The 14,991-nt window shown below is 38.0% G+C and overlaps 1 protein-coding gene across 2 annotated transcripts in view; it reads right to left on the minus strand.

The window, feature by feature from the left end:
* TARSL2 (threonyl-tRNA synthetase-like 2) overlaps positions 1-14,991 on the minus strand; it is a 130,292-nt gene that overhangs the window by 49,977 nt on the left and 65,324 nt on the right. For both annotated transcript variants that reach the window (XM_006874530.1, XM_006874529.1), the window contains one exon: positions 1,088-1,186. In XM_006874530.1, the coding sequence (XP_006874592.1) occupies positions 1,088-1,186 (99 nt within the window). The remainder of the gene's footprint in view (positions 1-1,087; positions 1,187-14,991) is intronic.

The following is a 14,991-nucleotide window of genomic DNA, read 5'->3' on the forward strand; positions in this document are numbered from 1 at the left end:
TTTTTCAGTTTTGAGTGAAAGTTTGAGGATGAATTAGTGATCCAAAGCCATGTTGTCCAGTCAGTTCTGACTAACAGTGACCCTCTAGGGCAGAGTACAACTGCTCCTTAGGGTTCTGAGACTGGAAATCTTCACAGGAGCAGACAGTCTCATCTTCCTCTCCCACAGCAGCTGGTGGGTTTGAGCCACCAACCTTATGGTTAGCAGTCCAATGCTTACTAGCACTCCTTGACTTAGTGGTTGTTTTTAAGTGCTGTTGAGTCCTTTCCAACTCATAGCCACCCCGTATAGGGTTTCTGAGGCTTTTAAATCTTGCAAGAACAAAAAGCCAGATGATTCTCCTGTGGAGTGACAGGGCTCATACCATGGACCTTGTGATCCACTGTCCAGTGCTTATTATATGCAGTCACCACACTTCTGAATTAGTGATAGGCACACAGAAAATGGGAAACATGAAAATTTATTAATTCCAGGAAAGACAGAAAGGTGCAAGAAAGGAAATACCATTTGAGTTGTCCAACTGGAACACCTCTGAACAACGTTTACATAGTCCCCATAATATAAATGCTGAAGGCTTTCTAGTCTATGAACTTATTTTACTCTAGGGAAAAAACCAATACTTTCTTTTTAAAAAGTAATTTTCATAGGTATTTTACAAAATTGCCTTTTCATTCTTTTCTCTGGAGCTCCTAAATCAACTGTGAATGATTTCAGTTACAAGTACAACAGAGGCAGAGCAGTGGTCCTGAGACCACATTTTGCAAAGCAATGTTTCAGTTTAGCCTTTTGTACCTTCTGTTTTTCACAGGAGGTTTCATATTTGGTCAATGTTTATATTTGTACTATACATACCCTAGAAACTTAATATACGTATATAATAAAGCCAAGACTGCACTTTATTTACTGAAAATTATCTCAATCTTTTATTAAAAGGTATAATCCAGTATTTCTGTGTTAAGTTCAAAATTATTTTAATATTACTATAATAAAATTCATGGAAACGTTTTTCCATTTTATAATGAGAGAAAACATAGTAAAATGTAAAATGAAGCTGAATTAAGAATAAAATGTTTTCAAATTAACTTACTCGTATGAAATCCATAAGTGTATTATAAATGAAGGCTCCTCTGGGAAGAAAAAAACAGCTTCCAGGGCTCAGATCATGAAAAAAGAAAAGTTCTTGTTCCTAAAGTAAAACAGAAATTACACTTTAAATTTCACCTGTTGTTGCTTAATATTTACTGTAAGATAAGCACTCGACCATAAGGACAGTTTAAACTGCAACGTTGGTGGTTCAAATTCACTAGCTGCTCCTTGGAAACCCTACGCAGGGCCCCTATGAGTCTGAACTGACTTGACGGCACTTAACAACAACAACAATACATGATATGGAATCATGGTGTGGCATTAAAGGATAAGTACTGGACTGATAACGGCAAGGTCAGCAGTTCAAACCCACTGGCTATATTTCCCCCACTTTCACTCACAAGTAGACCCAGGTGGTCACCAGCAAGCATACTAAACTGCTCACCAGTTTGTGTTTCACTCTTAGAAGGGGCTTGTCCTTAATGGGCTGTTTTCTTGATGCCTCCAAAGCAAACAGCTTGCTTGATATTCTAACAGTCAAACCGTCTGCTTTTTTTTTTTTTTTTCCAGAAGGTCTTTCTTGCAATAAGCTTCTTTTGTTCTCCCAGCAGTTCTGGGTTGGTCTGCATGTTTTTTTAAGTAGGACTATCTCAACTCAGAAGGTTCTGAGTGGGGCTCAGGATTCCACCCAATGTCCCATACGCTATAAAGGCTTAACAAAAAGTGTATTTCCAGGGGAAGATTCTAATTCCCCTTTTAGCAAACCCAATCAGTTGTAGGTTGTCATAACTCCCAGTGTTCATTTCTATCTCACTTAAATGACTATTTTACAATAGCAGGCAGAGAAAACCAATACCCACAAGACAAGCACACAGACATTTTCCTCTACTTTCCCTATTTAGACTGTCTCAATCCCTGTATCACAGAACACTATTGTTCCAAGGTTGCATATAAATCACTATTTACCTCTATCCCATTTAGGTTACACATATCTCCCTAAGTCTTCACCTATCTTCATTGTTCATCCATCACCCTCCCTCTTCTTGGGTATTGTCCTCTGCATCCTTGCATATTGTCCTCCTGTCACCTTAGCTAAAGAGTATTTACCCTCTAACCTGTGTATTACTCTTCCCTGTCTACCATCCCTGGTAGCCATTAAAGTTTGTTTCTTTTAGTATGGAAATCTTTTCTTAAACTTTTTCAGTAATGGTCTCATGTAATATCTGTGCTTTTGTAATAGATTCATTTCACTCAACATAATATCCTCAAGGTTCATCCTTGTTATGCAGTGGTTTGCAGAGTCATCGTAATGCACAGTATTTCATTGTGTGCATGTACCAAGATTTATCCATTCTTAGTTGATGGACACTTAGGTTGTCTCTATCTTTTTACTATTGTAATAGTGCTGCAAAGAACACTGGTATGCATTTATCTACTCAAGTCCTGGCTCATATTTCTTGTGGATATATACCAAGTAGAGAGATTGCTAGGTTATGAGGTATTTCTATTTCCAACTTTCTGAGGAAGCGCCATACAATTTTCCAGAGTGGTTGAACCATTTTGCAGTCCCACCAGAAATGTAGGAGGGTCCTAGTCTCTCCACCCTCTCCAGCATTTGTTAAATTTCTATTTTTTTTTTAACTTTGCTGTTAGTGCTGGTGTGAGATGATATCCCATTGTTGTTTCAATTTTCATCTCTCTAATTAATGATTGGAGTCCTGATGTGGCGCTGTAGGCTAACGTGTCAGACTGCAAAGTTGTTTGAACTGCAAGTTTGATGGTTCAAGCTCACCAGCTACTCCTTGGAAACCTTATATAGGGTTGTTGTGGGTCAGGATCAATTCAACACTTAACAACAACAATAATTAATGATTGTGAACATTTCTTTATGTGTTTGTTGGCTGCCTGAATGTCTTCCTTGGTGAAGTGCCTGTCCATATCCTGTGCCCATTTTTTAAGTTGGGTTGTCTTTTTCTTGTAGAGATAATTGTACTTTTCCATAAAGATTAGACATTAGTACCTTGTCTGATACATTGTTGCAAATAATTGTTTCCCTTTTTACTCTTGTGGTGAAATTTGTGTGTTTTCTGCCATGTTTGATAGTGTATGTATGCTATGTATTAGAGCCCTGAAATTTGACCCTATTTTTTCATAGATGATCTTTATAATTTTAGGTTTTCACTTAGGTCTTTAATCCATGTGGATTACATGTATGTTGTGAGATACGGGTCTTATTTCATTCTTTTGCAAATCAACTTCCTGTTTTGCCAGTACCATTTGTTGAAGAGACTATTTCTTCCACACTTAATGTGTTTTGAGGCTTTATCAAAGATCAGTTGACTGTATGTGGATGGATTTCCTCTGGGTTCTCAATTCTGTTCCACTGATTTATGTAACTTTCATTGTACCAAGCTGTTTTGATGACCGTGGCTATATATAGTAAATACTAAGATCAGGGAGTGAGAGGCCTCCAACTTTGTTCTTCTTAAGCAGTGCTTTGATTATCCGAGGTTTCTTTCCTTTCCATATCAAGTTTGTGGTCATTTTTTCCATCTCTTTGAAGAATGTTGCTGGATTCTGGATTGGGATTGCATTACATCTGTAGATTTCTCTGGGTAGTATTGCCATTTTCACAATATTAACCATTCCTATCGATGAGCATGGTGTATTCTCCCATTTTTGTTAATCTCTTCTGGTTTCTTATATTATTGTTTTGTAGTTTTTTTCTTATAGGTCTTTTGTTTCTATGGCGGTGGCTGTGTGCCATGGAGTCAGTTCTGACTCATAGCGACCCTGTAAAGGGTTTCCAAAGCTGTAAATCTTTATGAGAGTAGAACACCTCATCTTTCTCCCATGGTTTCTATGGTTAGGTTTATTCCTAAGTATTTAATCTTTTGGGTGGATACTGTAAATGGTATTATTTTCCTAATTTCCTGTTTAGAGCTGTCTTTATTAGTATAGAGGAATCCAACAGATTTTTGCATATTGATCTTGTACCCTGCCACTTTGCTGAATCTTCCAATGAGTTACAATTATTTTCTTGCTGTGTCTTTGAGATTTCTATGTATGGTATCATATTATAGGCAAATAAGAGAGGGTTTTACTTCTTCTTTTCCAATTTGGATGCCTTTGATTTCCCTTTCTTGCTTTATAGCTCTCCCTTAAGACTTCTAAAACAATACTGAATAGAAGTGATGATAAAGGGTATCCTTATCTGGTTCCTGTTTGCAAAGGGAATGCTTTCAGTTTCTCTCCATTGAGAGTGATGTTGGCTGTTGGTTTTGTATATGTGTTCTTTATTATGTTGAGAATTTTCCCTTCAATTTCTATGTTTTTGAGAGTTTTTAATCAAGAATGAGTGTTGATTTTTGTCAAATGCCTTTTGTATATCAGTCAATATAATCGTTGGTTCTTTTACTTTAAAAAAAAAACCCAAAAACTTACATGGTGGATTATGTGGATACTTTTTCTAATACTGAACCATCCTTCCATCCCTGTTATGAATCCCACTTGACCATAATTTTTTTTTCTTTGACATGTTACTGAATTCTAATTTTTTATTTTTCATTGAGAATTTTTGCATCTATGTACATGAGGGATATTGGTCTTTAGATTTTTTTTAGTGATGTCCTTGCCTCCTTTTGTGAAGGCTCATGCTCACTTCACCAACTGTTAGAAAGTTTTCCATCCTCTTCTATATTCTGGAATAGTCTGAGAGAAATTGGTGTCAGCTCTTCTCTGAATGTATGATAAAATTCACAAGTAAAGCCACCTGGGCCTAGACTTTTGTTTTTGGGAGTTTGTTTGTTTGTTTATGACCTGATCGGTTTCTTCTTTTGTTATAGGTTTAAGTTTTGTACTTTACTCTGTTACTTTAGGTAGGTCATGTGTTTCTATCCATTTCTTCTAGATTTTCAACTTAGTTGGAGTATAACTCTTCATAGTATTCTGTTATTATCTTTTTATTTCCATGGTTCTCTTGTGATGTCACCCATATGATTTCTTATGCATGTTATTTGCATCTTCTCCAAAATCTTTTCTTTTGTTAGACTGCCAGTGGTGTGTTTTTATTAATCCTTTCAAAGAACCAGCTTCTTGTCTTGCTGATTCTATTGTTTTTCTGTTATCTATTTCATTTATTCCTGCCCTAATTTTTATTATTTCTTTTGTTATGGTGACTGTAGGGTTACTTTGCTGGCCTTTTTCTAATTTTTATAGATGTGTTAATGCATTGATTTTGGTTCTTTCTTCTCTTTGGATGTGTCCATTTACTGCTATAAATCGCCCTCTTAGCACTGCTTTTTCTGTGTCCCAAAGGTTTTGGTATGTTGTAGTTTCACTCTCATTTGTTTCTAAGAATTCTTAATTTTATTTTTTATTTGTTCTACTACCAAGTAGGTTTTAAGCCGGTATTATTCCGTTTCTATTTATTTGATTTTATTTCCTTGATCTTCCTATTGTTGATTTCTAATTTTATAGTATTGTGGTTTGAGAAGATGCTTATAGTATTTTGATGTTTAAAATTTATTGAGACTTGCTTTGTAGTAAAATTTTTTAGGTTTTAAAAGTACTTAAGAAGAACATTAATAGTAACTTTTGTGTGTGTGTGTGTGTGTGTGTGAAAAGAACATGTGCTCTCTGTTAGGTGAAGGACTCTGGCTGTGTTCAATAAATCAGATTTATTAAAAAAAAAAAATGTATTGAGACTTGCTATGTGGTGTAACACATGGTCTATTCTGGAGAATGTTCCATGTACACTGGAAAAGAATGTATTCTTGTTGTTGTTTGGTTGAATGCTGTCGATAAATCTATGAGGTCAAGTTGAATGACTGTATTTTCTAGTTTCTCTGGGGCTTTGTTAAGTTTCTTTTTCAAAAGTGGTATATTAAAATCTCCAACTATTATTGCAGAGTTGTCTATTTCTTTCTTCAGTTCTATTAGGGTTTGATTTATGTATTTGAGGCCCTTTCATTGGGAACATTAATTAAACAAAAAGATATGTCTTTTTGGTTATGTTCTCTTGTTCAACTGATCCTTTAATCATGCTATAATGTCTTTGTCTCTTAAGCTGGCTTTTGCCTTTAAGTTTAGTTTATCAGAGGTTAATATTGTCACTCATGCTCATTTTTTATTCAAATTAGCTTGATTTTTTTCCCCATTCCTGTAATTTTTAACCTATTTTTATCTCTGTAAGGTGTGTCTCTTGTAGACAGCATATTGAAGGATCTTGTTTTCCTATTCTTTCTGCTACTTTCTGTTTCTTGACTGGTACATTTAATCCATGGACATTCAGTGTAATTATCAATGAGTATGGATTGATTGGATCAACTATCAACACTCGCGGAAGCAGTAGTCAAGAGATCAGACGACATATTGCATTGGGCAAATCTGCTGCACAGGAACTTTTTAAAGTATTGAAGAGCAGTGATGTCAGCTTGAGGTATGGTATTTTCAATAACCTCATATGGATGCGAAAGCTGGACAGTGAATAAGGAAGATCGTAGAAGAATTGATGCCTTTGAGTTGTGGTGTTGGAGGAGGATACTGAAAGTGCCATGGACTGCCAAAAGAACCAATAGATCAGTTTTGGAAGAAGTACAACCAGAGAGCTCCTTGGAGGCCAAGGTGGCTAGGCTTCGTCTCTCAAACTTTGGATACATTGTCCGGAGAGAACAGTCGCTGGAGAAGGATGTCATGCTGGGTAAGGTGGAGGGTCAGAGAAAAAGAGGAAGACCCCCAACGAGATGGATCAGCCAAGTGAAATCATTGATGGCATCAAGTGTGGCGGTGGTAGTGAGGTTGGCCCAGGGTCGGACATTGTTTTGTTCTGCTGTGCATGGGGTCGCTATGAGTCAGTTCCGACTCAATGGCACCTGACAACAACAACAACATGGATTGATTGCAGTCATTTTGCTGTTTTTGTGTGTGTGTGTGTGTTGTTTTGTTTTCTTCATTTTTTTTTTTTTTTTTTGTGGTGCGGATGTTTTCTTTGTTTTGCATATTTTCCTGTGCTGAGCTCATTTTTTGTGTGAGTTTTCATCAATATCTTCAGTTTCAATTTTTCCAAAATATTTTTGGATTTTCCTTTTCTTGATTTGATGTGAAGGTGTATTAAGTTTCTTTCAGGTAATCCTGTACTTTATTAAGTTCTTCCTCATTTTAAAATAGTTTGCTTTATCCTAAAATCTACCTAATCTCCTCACCTCCTGGAACTTTGTAACTATACTTCTCCCTTTTTCACTTTGTAATTGTCCAGATCATAGACTGACATCCCAGATTCCGTATTTTCTGTCTACAGTCTTGTTTTACTTTGGACACTTCCATACGTGGATTGAATTCTGGGTGATACTGTCATGTATGTGAATCTCTGGTTGTTGTCTGGACTTGTTGTTTTTCAGTCCAAAGAATTCCCTTTAGTTGACTTCTACAAAGTCCTTTAATTTTTGTTTATCCTGAAATGTTCTAATTTCACTATCATATTTGATGAACAACCTTGCTGGGTATATGATTCTTGGTTGGCAGTATTTTTGTTACAGACCGTCCAGACCCAGTCAGGAGTTCGAGGCCCTGTGGGCCCAAGTGTTGCAGACCGTACAGGCCGCAAGCTCTGAGGAACAGACTCTAGCCACCTAGCAGACATAGCAAACTGTTTTTCATCTTAGTATTCAGTTATGTTTATTATTAACTGCATACATGAAGCCCTGATATCCACAGATAAATGTAATATTTTCCTAATAGCCGAGACTATAAAAGGTTTCAAAGGTAAAGCTTTTCTCCCAAGGATTAACTAAAAATAGTTTGGCTACTTCCCGGTTCTTTGTTCTAAGGACAAAAGGACACCCTCCCTAAATCTCTCCCAGGTGCAGGCTATAAAGCCAGGTTCCTGAGGAACCTGGGCTCAGGAAGCCAACACAGCAGGACTCCTCCCAAGCCTTTTGACCTTCCTTCTCACCTTCCCCCAACTGAGCTCAGGTGCTATAGATATGTTAATTGAGCCTGAGAAACCAAGTTGCGGGCCTGGGATCCGAACCTGCGAATTACAATGTAAAGTTACCTGAATGTCTGGAAAATTACGTATGTTAGCTGTACTTTGTCTTAGTCCCTCCCAGCTTGGTGTAAGGTTCCTCCCCTAAATAAAACGGAGGCACAGGCCAAACCAGGTGTGCATTACAGCTTGGAGAGCGTGCATTACGACTGGCAAGGCATGCGTTACAGCATGCAGGGGACTCAGTCCAGCACTGCAACCATACTGCCTGTTTAGCCAAGATGTTTACTATGCAGGATATTATGACCTTCTTGGCTGAGATATTTGCAATGCAGGATCTGCCTGATGCCAGTTCCGCATCCACTCTGGTTTCGGGGTGTCTCTTTGTCTCTCTCGTTGTGTCTTTGTCTCCTCTTTTGCTATCCCTACCGCCGCCAGATATCCCCACCTCGTGAACCAAACACCTATGTCGAGGCCGGTCCCCGGAATATTTTTTGTTCAGAATTTTGTAAATGTCTCTACATTGCCTTCTGGAATGCATGGTTTCTGCTGAAAAATCAGACTTCAATCTTATTGATTTTCCTCTGTATAACATTTCATTTTTCCTAGCTGCTGTCAGGATTCTATCCTTATTTTGATTTTGGAGAGTTTGATTATGATATGACCTGGTGATTTGGGGAGTAGGGGACTCTATGCTGTTTGGGGTCCTTGTGTGGCACTGCAAGTTAATGTGCTGGACTGTAAGTCAGTTTGAACCTCAAGGTCAGAGGTTCAAACTCAGCAGCTGTTCCTTAGAAACCCTATACAGGGCTGTTATGAGTTGTAACTGACTAGACAATACTTAGCAACAACAACAACAACAATTCCGCCCGGGGTTCATTCAGCTTCTTGAATGCTTATCTTCTCGCCCTTCATGATGTTATGGAAATTTTCTTCCAGAATCTCTTCAAACATCTTTTGTGTTTTTCTTTGTCACTTCCTGATCTGGAATTCCAATCACCTGTAGTTATTCTTCTTCACATTGCCCCACATGATTCTTAGGTGTTCTTCAGATTTTTGCTATCTTTTTTCTAATTGTTATTCTATCTTAGCAGTGTTGAGAGATTTATCTTTAAGCTCACTAATTCTGGCTTCCATTGATTCAATTCTACAGCTTTGCCCTTTCAGTATATTGTCCATTTCTGCTATTTTACTACAGATCATCTGGGCCTCTGGTTGGAGGTTTTGTATTGTCTCCAAATGCTGTATCTACTTTTTTTTATTATTCCTGTAGTGCTGTTCTGAATTCTTCCTTGTTTTCCTCAACCTTTCTATGAAACATTTGGATGTACCTCAATATTATTCTCCCAAATTCTTTTTCAGGTAATTCCAGAGTGCCTTTTCTTCCTCAAAAACATTTTCTAGCTCTTCCGCTTGATTGTTTGTTTGTGCTACTCTGTCTTGTTTCTGAGTGTGAACAGAAATTTTCTACTTTTTAGGCATTCTGGTGTTGATATATTTGTATTAAGTTGATAAATATATGTTGGTATATTCTTAGGCACTCACCAATTGCCTCCTGGTAGGTGTGATCAAGAGATGAACTTCTCTGTGTACTGTTTGTACAGTTCAATTCAGATTGGTTTTAGCAGATGTTGGTTGTCATTGCTGCCCTGGTGTATAGCAGCTGGTCTTGGCTCTAGCCCAAATGGTGGGGCTCTAGAGGGTATAGCTGTGGTTTGCGGTATGGCCACAGTAATTGTCTTCTTTTTTCCATGATCCTCAGGTAAGTTTCTGCAACAAAATATGTTTTCTCCTCTCTAAAGCCATTCATGAACTATCCAGTGTATGATTTCTTGAATGTAGGACTGAAGATCATGATGTTCTATGACCCTTCACTCAATTCACAGTAAAAAGTTTGAAAAGAAAAATAAAATTAATGTAGAGGAAATAAGACATTTCTTGGCTGTTTTGTCAGTGTCTAATTGAATGGCCTCTATAAACACAGTCATTTCATGCTGGCTTACAAGCTTTCATGATTGTGCTCAGTTTCAGAGTGAGGGACATATGGTAGAATCCCCACTGAGTAGTTTTCCTCTTTTCTAGATGGATCTGGTGAAAGTGGGTGGGGAATGATAGGATTTTATGATTAAGTGTGGGTAAATATTAACAGGATTAATCATGAATGTCACAACTATAATGGTAGAACATGTGTAACTAAAAGTCGGGAGTAGTTAATCTGTCAATTCAGGAACAGATGATCCCAGGACCATCAAGAAAGAAGAGCATGAGTGGGTTGTGAGACCCCACCCAAAAAAGTGTGACAGCAGAGATGATACCATGGAGAGATAGAGCAGCTAAAGACTCTAGGCCCATGGGCTAAAAAAGGTTGTGTGCCTGTGGCCAGGAGGCTGGTTTACAACATATGCCCTTTGGACATTTAAATATATATATAGTTTTTGTTTTTGTTTTGCATGTATATATCAAATAGTTTCGCTTTATTCATTTGTGAAAAATAAGATGTAAAAGGGAGGCCACAAGCAGGAAGAAGCATAACTGTTGCTGCAGGGAGGGGACTGTAATCATTGAGATGAAACACAATGTTTGATTGGTTGAAAGTAAAGCTGATGATCCTGTCTGTTTATGATGAGTCAATTCAAAATAAATAGTTTAAAACAAAACAAGAAGCTACTTTAGTAGAAGGATGGCAGTGAAAACAAAGCCAGTTTGAAAGCAAATAAATGTTTGGTTCATATAAGTCCAAGCTTTCAAAATTCTCACATCTGATTGGATAGATGTATAAGAAGATACTCTCTGTCCCCAGTTGTAAACTGGAATAGGTCTCACTGTGACATGCCTGGTATTTGCGAACACACCAAAACACAGGTACATGCACCTCTAGACGGGGTCCTATTAGTGGGGACTGAGAGGAGTTGGGAGGGCCAGGCTCTGGAAGGAGGGGTAAGCCATGACACAGGGCAGCTACAGGAAAAATGACTCCATGGTTCAGAGCAGCCCAGGGAGGATGAGAGGTGGGCACTGAAAAAGTTGGCCAGGCCCTCTGGGGCTGAGAGCAATCCTGAAAGGTGGAAGCATTTACACCCAGAATCTACATTTTGACAGCATCCCCGGGTATACATAAGAATCACCTGGAGATATGTAAGAATCACCTAGGGACCTTATTAAAATGTAGATTCTGATCTAATATAAAGGGAGTGGAAATACAAATTCTCAGGAGGCTAAACCAGAATGAGTAAGTTCAAAACCATGGATAACATCCAAGTCTACCTGCTTTCAAATCTCTCACTTGTACAAAATATGCAATCAAGAGTACACAATTTTTAAAGCAACTCTATTTTGATATCACAATAAACATAATGTTGTTGTTAAGTACTGTCAAGTCAATTCCAACTCATAGCAACCTTATAGTTTCTAAGGAGCAGATGGTGAGTCAGAGGTTCAAAACACTGACATTGAGGTTCAAATCACCTTGTGGTCCAGTGCTTACCTACAGTGCCAAATAGAAGGGTGCAATTTTTTAAATCTAATAAACATACAGGAAGAGTTTAGAATATATTTTTAATGGTATTAGCATGAGATAATTCAACCTCAGACTAGTTTGCAGGTGTAATAGAAAATAGGAGAAAAAATGTTTTTAGGCAAACCTAACAAAAGAAAAGAGGGAGAAGACACAAAAACCACACATTAGAAACCACATAGGTGATGTCACAACGGAACCAAAGGAAATCAAAAGGATAGTAACAGAATACTATGAAGAGTTTCACTACAACAAATTTGAAAACTTAGAAGAGATGGATACATTTTTAGAAAAACACGCCTACCTAAACTTACACACAGTGAAGTAGAAAACCTGAACAGACCCATAACAAAAGAAATAATTGATCAGGTCCTCAAAAAACTCCCAACCAAAAAAAGTCCAGGCCCAGATGGCTTCATTGGTGAGTTCTACCAAACATTCAGGGAAGAGCTGTCACCAATTCTACTCAAATTATTCCAGAATATAGAGGAGGACGGAAAACTTCCTAATACATTTTATGAAGCAAGCATAACCCTCATACCAAAACGAGGTAAGGACATCACTAAGTAAGAAAATTATAGACCAATATTCCTCAAGAACACAGATGCAAAAATTCTCAACAAAATCCTAGCCAACAGAATCCAGCAGCACATCAAAAAGATAATACATCATGATCAAGTGGGATTCATATCAGGGGTGCAAGGATGGTTCAACATTAGAAAAATGATCAACATAATACACCCTAAAAATACGAAAAATAAAAGAACCACATGATCATATCGATTGATGGAAGATCCATTCCTGACAAAAACACTAAAAAAAGTAGGAATTGAAGGGGAACTCCTCAACATAATTAAGCGCATATATACAAAACCAACAGCCTACATTACTCTCAATGTAGGGAAACTGAAAGCCTTCTCTCTGCGAACAGGAATCAGACAAGGATGCCCTTTGTCACCACTCCTATTCAATATTGTGTTGGAAGTCTTAGCAAGAGCTATATGGCAAGACAGGGAAATTAAGGGCATCCAAATTGGCAAAGAAGAAGTAAAACTCTCTCTATTTGCAGATGATATGATCCTATGCATAAAAAACTGCAAAGAGTAAAAAAGCTACTAGACCTCATTGGAAGATTCAGCAAAGTGGCAGGATATAAGATCAACATACAAAAATCAGTTGGATTCCTCTATACCAAAAACCGACAGTGCTGAAAAGGATATTAGGAAAGCAATACCATTTACAATAGCCACCCAAAGGATGAAATATTTAGGAACAAATGTAGCCAGAGAAGCAAAGAAAACTACAAAATACTACTATAAGAAACCAAATGAGACCTACAAAAATGGAAGAATATACCATGCTCCTGGATAGGAAGACTTTACATTGTGAAAATGTCAATACTGCCCAAAGCAATTTACATACATAAGGCAATCCCAATCTAGATTTCAACAACATTCTTCAAAGAGATGGAAAAAACAATTATAACCTTTATATGGAAAGGAAAGAGACCCAGGTAAGCTAAGCACTGCTTAAGAAGAAGAATAAGGTTGGAAACCTCTCACTCTCCAATTTAAAAATTTATTACATGGCTAGAGTGGTCAACATTGCTTGGTACAGGTACAACGAAAGATACATTGATGAATGGAACAGAATCAAGAATCCAGAAATTATCCCATCCACATACAGTCAACTGATTTTTGACAAAGTACCTAAAACTATTGCATGGGGAGGTGGACAGTCTCTTCAACAGGTGGTGCTGGCAGAACTGAAAAGCGATATGCAAAAGACTGAAACAAGACCTTATACAAAAACAACTCAGCATGGATTAAAGACCTACATGTGAATCCCAGAATCATGAAGGCCATCAATGAAAAAAAGGACAAATGTGAGGGCACTAATTCTGGGAATACACAGACTACCAAACATTTGGAAAATTACACAAACAAAAGTAGACTAAATAGATGATTGGGACATACTAAAAATTAAAAACTTAGGTGCATCAAAAAACTTCACCAGAAGAGTAAAACGGGAACCCACAGAATGGGAAAGAATTTTTTGCAATGACACATCAGACAAGGGACTCATTTCTAAAATATATAGGAAACTACAACACCTCTACAACAAAAAGACAAATAACCCACTTAAAAAATGGGCACAAGACATGAATGACACTTCACCGAGGAAGAGATCCAGGCAGCCAACAAAGATATGAAGAAATGTTCACGACCACTAGCCATTAGAGAGATGCAAATCAAAACAACAATGAGATATCATCCCACAGCAGCAATAACAGTAAAGATCAAAAAGTAGGGGACAATAAATGCTGGCGAAGATGTGAAGAGACTAGGATGCTCCTGTATTGCTGGTGGGATTGCAAAATGGTCCAACCTCTCTGGAAAGCAATATGGCGCTTACTCAGAAGGATGGAAATAGAAATACCTTATGATACAGCAATTCCTCTACTTGGTATTTACCCACTCGAAATACGAGCCATAACATGAGTAGATATGTACACACCAATGTTCATAGCAGCACTATTTACAATAGCAAAAAGATGGAGACTGCCTAAGTGCCCATCAACTGAAGCATGGATAAACAAACTATGGTACATACAGACAATGGAATATTATGCTACCTTGAAGAATAGCAAGGAAGCTAGCTGCAAGCCACTGCATAACATGGATGAACCTTGAGAACATTGTGCTGAGTGAAATTAGTCAGTCACAAAAGGAGAAATACTGCATAGGACCACTACTGTAAAAAACTAAGAAAAAGAACCCATACTAAAGGGGGTGTGGGATTCTTTGCTGGTTACCAGGATGTGGGGGATGGGTTGAGGTGGGGGGAAGGTGGAGTACATGGCAGGGAATAGACACAGGATAGTTTGGGTGCTAGGGAGGGGGGCAATATACAAGATGGGGGAGGGGAATGGAAGAACAACGTGGACAGGAACACAATTAGGCAGGTTTGCATGGGCTAAGTGGGACAGAGGTTTATAATGATGTGTGTACAACCTTGGAACATCAGGGCTCTGGGATACAGGGATTGAGACATGGTTGGAATGGGCAAAAGGGGGGAAATAATGTTAAGATGCATGGATGTCTTTTGAATCTTGGTTTCCCTGGCATACCATTATAAAATAGACACTTGAGGGTAAGAGAAAGGAATAGCCAGAAATATCACCATAGAAAGCTTGTAAGTCCGTCTTCTGCCTATAACTAACTGGAATACCTAAAATGGGGCTACAACGTGCCCAGTGAAGAAGGCTACCTACAGAGCTTCTGCATTACATAATACTATAGGTGGAATCCAGAACAGCATCCAGAATCTTCAGAGTGGGAAATTTCCACTTGAAAAGACAAGCAGACCAGCCTGGAGCGGCTAGAAGAACAGAGGATACTTGAAA

Source organism: Chrysochloris asiatica, unplaced genomic scaffold (assembly GCF_000296735.1).
Source record: "Chrysochloris asiatica unplaced genomic scaffold, ChrAsi1.0 scaffold00282, whole genome shotgun sequence".
NCBI lineage: Eukaryota > Metazoa > Chordata > Mammalia > Afrosoricida > Chrysochloridae > Chrysochloris > Chrysochloris asiatica.